This window comes from Amphiprion ocellaris, chromosome 11 (genome assembly GCF_022539595.1).
Source record: "Amphiprion ocellaris isolate individual 3 ecotype Okinawa chromosome 11, ASM2253959v1, whole genome shotgun sequence".
NCBI classification, from domain to species: Eukaryota; Metazoa; Chordata; class Actinopteri; family Pomacentridae; genus Amphiprion; species Amphiprion ocellaris.
In genome coordinates, this window is record NC_072776.1 from 18359682 (window position 1) to 18369139 (window position 9458).

The following is a 9458-nucleotide window of genomic DNA, read 5'->3' on the forward strand; positions in this document are numbered from 1 at the left end:
CCACCAGGCTACGCATTACAGAGAAGTAGAATCAAGTTTCCCAACCGTGATGGCTAATGTTTCTGTAATAACAGTGTTTGTTCTTTCAGGGTTAAATGAAACAGTGAACCACAGATCTATTATCTTCTTTCTCAGCTTGCTGTGTTACTGCACAATACTTGTGGTGAATGTTTCTCTGATTGTGATCATCATCTTGGATAACAGCCTCCATGAACCAATGTATATTCTGCTGTGTGCTTTTTTCATGAATGGACTTTATGGAACAACAGGTTTCTACCCCAAATTTCTCTGGGATCTGCTCTCTCCTGTTCACGTTATCTCTTATTCTGGATGTCTTGTTCAGGCTCTGGTCATGTACTCTTTTGCCTGCAGTGATCTGTCCATTCTTGCTCTCATGGCCTATGACAGGTATCTGGCTATATGTCGACCACTGGAGTACCACTCTGTCATGTCCAAGCACAGAGTTACTAAGTTAGCATTTTTCTCTTGGTTAATGCCTTTCTGCATTATAGCAACAAACATCTATCTAACATCCAGGGTAAAGTTATGCAGCTCACATATTGACAGACTGTTTTGTGTGAACTGGAGCATTGTTCAACTGGCATGTTTTCCAGAAGAAACCACCATTAATGGCATAGTTACAAACATTACAGTAATCATTTATGTGCTTCATGGTCTTTTCATAATTTGGTCCTACTTGTATCTCATCAAAACTTGCACCAGTTCTTTAGAAAACAGAGCAAAGTTCATGCAGACATGTGTACCACATCTGACCTCCTTATTCGTTTTTCTTTTCACTGGGCTCTTTGATGGTATGATGATGCGACTTTCTTCAAAAGATTTCCCTCAAATGCTTATAAACTTCATAGCGATAGAATTTCTCATCATACCTCCTATTATGAATCCTCTCATCTATGGTTTTAAACTGACCAAAATTCAAAACAAAATTGTTGGTGTGGTCTATTTTAAAATGAATGTAAAGTAGCATTTTATTACATTCAAATTTGTGATTTATTTTGAATTTCATGCTTTTTTAACAATATGCACTAAACCAGATGTATATATTGCACAATATATATTTGCACTAAATGTATTTTGGATGGTCACTTGCCTGAAAATTGTTGAGCAATTATAAAATGGATGTAAATATGAAATCTGATGTTTCTGATTATGTTTTTGATCATGTCAGATAATTGCAGTGACTTTGATTTTTGAATAGACTGGACATGCACAAAAGACAAAAGACAGGGAGGCCCAACACCTGTTGAATAACATGTAGGTGGACTATCTGAAACAAAAACAGTCCACTAGAGGACTCTAGTGGCTTACTGACAGACTCAACATGTGCCATTTATCACACCAAGAAAAGAAAGGAGATTTTTACAGCATGTAAAGACTGTAACTGTGTTGTATAAATATTTTTTTTCTGTCATTTTGACACTTTCTGGACATGTCTTTGTCTGATGATCACCAGAACTATGATTTTGTTGATTGTAATTTGTTGCTGATAATTATGTTCAACAATTTCTACACTGATGAGATCCTCAGTTTTAAATATGTTGGCTGAAACCCAATATTGTTTCTTCATTTCATCTCTTGAATTTGACAGCTACTGTTTTGACTGTTTTTCAGAAAATCAATTTAAGATAAGTCCATCTTACAAAGTTCACCACAAAGAGAATTAACACTGAATTTCAGCATTATTTTTAGCAGATTTAGAGGTGTGTTCTATTTGTCAGATCAGCTGAAAGATCTTAAATACTTCAATTTATCAGGATTCAGTTCCACTTCTTTTTTCTTAAACGAGTGTTTTACTTGTTTAAATTGAAGCTGTGTTGAGCTCACTGGAGTGTTTTCCTGGTGGAAATTGCCTGTGATATTTTCATTACTTCATTTCTGCTCAGTCAAACAAGCATGTGACTTTATGTACTTCACAACACACAGCCACTATGACTAATGTGTTCTTTAAAGCTGAATAAATAATGATTTTCCTGTTCTTTAGTAGAAATAGCTCATGCATTAAATTCTAAAAACATATTACCTACATAACTGACAGGACATATGTGTGAATTCCTGTGAGAAAATCTCAAATGATAATAACTCACTGTTGCTATGGACAGTTTTAAAGTAAAAGCTTTCATTTTAAAATTGCCCAGAACTAATTAGCTTTAGTGATGGTGTCAAACTCAGATGTAAATATCTGTTTGTTTTGTCTATTCTCTGTAAAATCAGTGTCCAGCAATTATGTGAAGCTGTGAACACACAACATATTTATTAGCATCTATTAGGATGTGCTGAAAGGATTTAAAATTCTCTTTACATCTAGCGTGTTTGTTTTGGTGAGAACTGCTTCAATTCTAAGGAGTTTACTACTTTCACAATGAGACTGATTAATTTCTTTTTCATCAAAATGTCTTCAACACTTAGTCTAAGTTGATAATTTTCTCAGACAAACTGAGAATGCTGCCCCTAAATTAACGAGTGCAATTTTAATCATAAAGTGTGGTTTCTACCATTAGGTGTGTTGCAGCCAACACTTTTATCTACATTGTTTGGTGCAGCCGCATGAGGCAATTTTTTGTAACAATTTTGTTACAATTGATCTTACAGCAACTTAGTTTGAAATTTGAAATGATAGAAAACATGCGCGGTCTTATGTTTGCATCAGGATATTTTTAAAAAGCACCAGAGATCTACAGATGAAGAGGTTGAAAAGTAACTGAACAGGTTTTCTACCAGCACTAGAAAAAGTATCCTTTACTTAACAGAGGGATACAAGTTGAAACCCAAGAACAGAGAAATTGTATCTACCCAACAGAACACTGACAGTCATCTTCAAAGTTTCACGACATATCTACTATACATGAAATACAGCATTTAAACTGTGAAATAAATAGAGGTCAACTATGTGTGGATGTTAATAAGTAACTCTGTTGATTCTTGCAGTCATTTCATATGACAGGTTTCTGGCAATAGTACAGTAAAATGCAGTCAAAAACAAAAGGCTATTTAATGTCCAGTCCTTAAAGTTGCATTTCAAACCCAAATGACACTCTGAAGAGGAATCATTTAAGGTATAATATTTTAAAGATAAGGCTATGTGCCTTACAAGCTCTGTATAGTGGACAAAATGAAAGAGTACTATTGCTTTATTAGTTAGATTGTGTAGAATAGCGTAGTATTATAGGAAACATGGATCTTAATATTTTTTTCCAGTATAACTCAAGACAGCTGCTTTCTTCAGATATTTTCATATGACTCCACAGATGTCTGCTGTATCAGAGGAGGATGTGAGGGGGAGTACAGGGACATGATCAGGGACTATACTGACTGGTGCAACCTCAACCACCTTATACTGAACATCTCTAAAATCAAGAAAATGGTGATTGATTTCAGGAGGAAGACGTGCACTCCGGAAGTGGTCACCATTCTTGGCACAGACGTGGAGGTTTTCTCCAGCTATACAGTCATGGAAAAAAAATTATTAGACCACCCTTGTTTTTGTAAAGGGTTAAAAATGTTTATTTTAGAGATGAATGGGAATACAGTTAAAAGGTTAAATATGGCATAAGAAAAGATTAAAAAGTGATTGAGACTGATACAGCTAATTGCTAAAAATAAGTTATGTTACAAATGCGTTTAAAAACAGATACCCCTATATAGAAATTTTTTAAAAAACTATTTCATTGTGTTTAAGTATGTTTTAAAAAAAACTAATTTCATGGTGTATTACCGATTTCTGTGTCAAAGCAATTTTCAAACAGGCCACTAGATGGCGCATAGTGCCAGAGAGGAAGATAAAACCGCCTTGAGGCACTTTTTGCAGAATAAATCCTGCTGCCGAGCTGAATGGAAGCTAAAACGTCTGTCTCGTTGTTTACACACACAGGTGGGTTTATATTCCTCAAAACCATATAGTGAGGGACCTAAGTGCATATACACCCCATAAAAGTGCACTTCCGGATAAAATTTTGGCTGTTTGCTCAGAGATACTTTGGACCATGAGGAACAAAAAAATTGATGGAAGCACTTCCGCTTCCCTCTTTGGCAGCCATTTTGGACAAATCCAATATGGCTGCCACCTGCATAGAGATAAAGCCATTTTTCTGTATAAAGCGGTTTGAGTAGTTTGATTTTTGTGTCAAACTAGATGTTTTCCAAGGTCCTGATTTGATTGTTGGAGGTTTGCCATCTCTTCAGGTTAAAGGTCATGTCACTATGGTCAAAGTCAAGGTCAGTTACCTTAAAAAACCGCGAATCAAGGTCATTCTAGAGCAGCTGTTACACCTCTTGGCAGGTATATAATTGATATACAAAATTTATAGTGATAACATTCTGACATACTTGCACTATGCTAACAACAGCATATATATATATATATATATATATATATATATATATACATATAAAAGAAAGAACGAAGTTCCAGAGAAATTTGAACATCATTAACATAAAAGCTTTTGCATTGACAAAAACGGGTACAATTTATATATGCATTACACTTTTTTTTTGGTTTTCATAGTTTTAAAGCACATCAGATACATTGCTTAATGCTCCTTATACTAACACTAGCTTAAACACATACTGGAAAGTATAACATTCAAGAAACTAAGGTAGAATATCTTAATTAGAGGGTGTCATTATTGACACATCCGCCCTGGCATCGACAGAGAAGTGTGCAGCGCAGACTTGCCTTTGAACATTTAAACATTCTTTCGACGTGCCAGCTATTTTCTCTGCCTGCTGCTTGTGCTATGATGCACAACAAATGAAATTCCCGCTCTTAGATTTTTATCCAAGAGTATCAAATGAAGGCTAAAGCAGTTTTTCTTGAATAAATAACAGCAAGGTTACCCCTAAATAAAGGTGAGTACATCTAAAATATCATTACCCTATATGGTTTGGCTATTCGGATATTGGATTTACATAACATATTTTATGTACAAAGCCCCAAGGCTGTGATCCTCGCCCCAGAAAATGTGTTTACTTTGCAAATAACCTCAGAAACCTGAAAAAAGATGATTTGACCCTGTCAAGGTAACAGAAGTCGGCACACATTATGCAGAAATATGCTTTTAAATGTAGTTTGTGGCCATCTTGGATTGGTCCATTCCTTTAAATCAAGTATTATGCTGCATTCACCTCCTCTGGTAATGTGCTAAATATGAGTTGACAAGTGGAAAATGGCGTCTGACACATAGTCCAAGTGATATTTACCACTGGTGAACTATAGATATATAGTCATACTACGAGCAGTTCCATCTGTCCCACTTTGCAACCCTCAACTTGATCAAAGGCTTTGGCGGGATCGAGGGAGCATATTATGAAGCTATTTTTTTTCTTGTGCACATAAAAGTGTTTAATGACAAATGAAATTGGACAAATGTGACATGACAACTTTTATAAAGCAATTTCTGTTCGGTTACTAAAATAACCTAGACATCCGGTCAGTGGACCTTTTGCTGAGAACCGAATGGTTGCATGTCGTTTGCAATACTTGACATATGGTGGTTTCCATAAATCCTAGAGGAAGCGACTACAATATAAGAACTATCTATCTGTACTTTTACAACTGGTTTATTGTACATTTTGTATCAAAGATAATATATTACTTTTCTTTGTTGTAATATGCCTGACAACAACAGGATCAAATACAGTCAATTGGAGTGTAAATGGGTAGTAATTGACCTTGACCTAGTACAGCTAATTTTGACATAGTATACCTGTAACACCCTCCCCATGAAAATCAGGATGCCGAAAAACCCCCGTTCCGATACCAAAATCACTTAATTCAAATACCATTGTGCAGAAATATGACATTTTCTCGATGCAGAAAGCGGCCATATTAGATTTAACCAAAATGGCCGCCACAGGGGTCGGTGGAAGTGCTTCCATCATTTTTTTTATTCCTTATAGTATATATTAACTCTGGGCTAAAAGCCAAAATTTTATCCAGAAGTGCACTTTTCTTACACTAAGGGCTCCCACTAATATGCATGTAGCCCAGAATGAGGGCATACTGTGTTGTGAATTCTTGGATATAATGTGCAGTGTTTAGAGTCGAGGTTTGTTGAAGTTATTGGTAGATATAGCTGTTTTGTCGCACGCGACCATGCTAGGCTAGCGGACCTGTTGTTAGTAAGCTAAGTAAGTTGCTAACACAGAATTAGTAAAGTTTGACACTGTTAGTTTAAATGTTGTTTCATGTGTAATTTGGAGTGAAATCAAAGACTATGTAAGTGACAGTGACAAGTTTGTATGGAGAAATGTTTTGCATTTGTTTTCTGAAGCCCACAATTATGTCGGATTCAAGATACTGTCTATACATCTGGTAGTATTGAGTAATTTCCAAATTAATAGAATATTTTGTGTCATTATTTCTTTGTTGAAGAAAGCAGAATAAATCCTGCAGCCAAGCTGAATGGAATCTAAAATGTGTGTCTCTTTGTTTACACATGCAGGATTTATAAACACACCCCACCTGACAGCTGCCGGGCCAGGGGGGTTACATTTTCTTCAATTTCTTGTTCATTTTAATGCCTGGTACCACTAAAGCTATATTACCTGAAGAATACGAATGAACACGACAAAATATGCAACTGATTACATAATACTTTATGTCCTACTTGATATGCTTAAGCTTAATTGTATTCCCAGGGTATATAAGAGGCCATTTAATGTTATCAGCAGCATTGCACATGCAAAGACCTAGAGTGGTTTCCTGCTGACATTCAAGCCATAGCCCAACTCAGAAGTTGTCAGCTCTCATATAATGCCTACAACAAAAGAATTATGTGAAGCCACAAAAGCATCCATCTTGGCACTGTGTCAAGTGGCTCGGGAAGGTTAAACCCAGAGTGCAGGCACACAGGAGGCAAAACCGATTCTTAAACCAAGGACTTTTATTCAAATGAAAGACAAGGCACTGAGTGAACAAACCAAAACAACCAAACGCCATTCAAAAATAAGCAAATTTAACTAAAACCAAACAGGGCACTAAAACAAGCTAGAACTGTAAACAAACAAGCCACTACTGAAGCTAGAACCTAAACTCAAAACGAAACGGCTAGACTCACACACAGCAGGCCCAAACAGGGAGGGCGCAGACAGGTCTTAAAGCCGGCAGCCTTACGGCAGCGCACGCCTGGGCTGCTGACGTGCAGCGGAGATAGGCAGCTGCAGGAGTGCAGCGACGGGGGACCGAGGTGAGGACAGAGAGGGGAACCTCCGGGAACGAGCCGGGCAGGACTGGGCAGGCAGGGGGGAGTCCGGAGCCGAAGCAGACCTGGGCGGAGCAGCTGGTGGGGAGCCAGCGGAACAATGATCCAGCGGCGACTGGTGGGGCGAGTCAGGCTTCAACTGCCGCTGATGTGATCGAACACAGCTGCGCTCTTTCTGTAGCTGTGTCCAATCGCCGGGATCGTCAGGTGGCCAGGGGCGCAGCACAGAGAAGGGAGGGACCATGACACACTGCTGGAAATTGGCGTGAGTGACAGACAGGCAGCAAAGAAACTGAAGATCTCCGACACAGCCGTTCATTACACCAAGAAAAAACAAGCCAAACATGGTACTACCAAATTACTAGCTGGTCGCAGCAAGAAATGTCTTTCTACCCCATGAGATGACCGTGCACTCGTCTGTTCCTGTGTCAGGAATAATGTCAGACCTCCAGGGACCTTAAAAATAAGTGGACACTGTCCAGAAATGTGACTTGTTCAGAAAGGACAGTTCAAAACTGACTTCTTGAAGCTGGTCTGAAGTCACACAGGGCACAGAAGAAGCACTTCATCAAGGAAAGGCAGAGGAAAGCCTGATTCCTCTTTGCTGGGGATCACATGGATTGGACTGTTGATGATTGGGCTAAGGTTCTCCTCAGTGATGAATCCAATTTTCAGTTGATGTCCACTCCAGCCAACTTACTGGTAAGGAGGAAGCCTGGAGAAGCTACAAACCAGACTGTCTGCCCCTACAGTAAAACATGGGATGGATGAGTGACAATCTGGGGTTGTTTCAGTATGAGTGGAACAAGACACATGCAATTCTGTGAAAGGTGAGTGAACCAGGTCATGTAGAGGGCTACTCTTGAAAACAGTCTTCTTCCATCAGCTGGAAAACTCTTTCCTGCCTTGAATGACTGGATTTTCCAACAAGACAATGCCTCTTGCCACACAGCAAGATCAGTTAAGGTCTGAATGGAGAACCAGAATATTGGAACCATGCCTTGGCCTGCTCAATCATCAGATCTAAATCCAAATGAAAACCTGTGGAAAATCATCAAACGCTAAATGGAGAACTACAAGCCCAAAAGCAAAGCAAATTTGTTTGTGTAACAGGAATGGGCTGCTGTGGCAGCAGAACAATGTCAGAAGGTAGTGGAGAGCAGCCAATATGCATGACTGCAGTCATCAAAAACAATGGTTATGCTTTCAAGTACAGACTCCTGTGTGTATCGTGACTAAAACGGACAGAAAAGAAAAAACGGAATGACTAAAAGCACTGTTTCTGGCAGTAAAATGCCATAGCTATTGATGTAAGAACTTCAGTGATTTTGGTTATTATCAAGAAAACCTTGGAAAATGGATAGATATCAGTTCTTAAACTCTTATGAGCTGTTTTTGTTGTTATCATATTTGTCCAAACAAATGTACCTTTAGTTGTACCTGGCATTAAAAAGAACAAGAAATTGAAGAAAACAAGGGTGGTGTAATAATTTTCTCCATTGCTGTAAGTATTCTTGGTAGACCATCTCTAAATGATGTTTGTGCTGCTTGGACATATCTGATTCTGTTTCTGTTGCTTCTGATAACTGAGCATTTGAAGATGGCAGTAAGCTGCTTTGATTCCAGCATGTTATACGCCTCTCTCTTCTTTTTATGTCTGTCTGCTACTGTACTGGTCACTGTCCACTGAAAGGATCATGAAAATTGGTAGTAGAACTTTGATCTTCAGTGTAAATATAATTCTAAAATGTATTACCTGAAATTTGTGTGGTATAACAACGGAACCAGTCTACTAAAATGTATTTGTGATGCTGGAATAAGTTGTTGTTCTCTCCTATTGCTTATTTGTGTAGAAGGTTTGTAAAATGCCTTAGCTGGTCAACTGCACATGACTCCATCCAATATGGCTGTAAAAACAAAAAACAAAAAGAAAAAATTTCAATATTAAGAGTCTTTGTTGATACTAGAAGAACAACAGAACAACTTTGAAGCAACCTTCTGGGTTCTCCTGTTAATGATCTTGAACAGATATACATGGCTAACATCTCATTCACGTCTCTCTGAGCAGAAAGGGAAAGCAGGGAGAAGGAAACAGGGGAGGGATAGCGGCCACTAAGCAGAGGAGGTGGAGATCTTAGACTTTCACGTGTTGTTGTTGTTTTTACCCTGTCATTTTCCAAAGCAGTGAGTTCTCAGTCCAGAGAGCTGATTGGCTGGTTTAAAGATCCCCCAACTGTC

At 38.2% G+C, this 9458-nt stretch overlaps 1 protein-coding gene across 1 annotated transcript; it reads left to right on the top strand.

Moving 5' to 3' along the window:
* Positions 1 to 967, top strand: LOC111567233 (olfactory receptor 142-like; the record flags this gene model as incomplete). The annotated part of the gene is made up of 1 exon (XM_023268215.3): positions 1 to 967. A coding segment is annotated over exon 1 (918 nt), but the record flags the coding sequence as incomplete, so codon positions are not given.
* Positions 968 to 9458: the final 8491 nt, after the last annotated feature.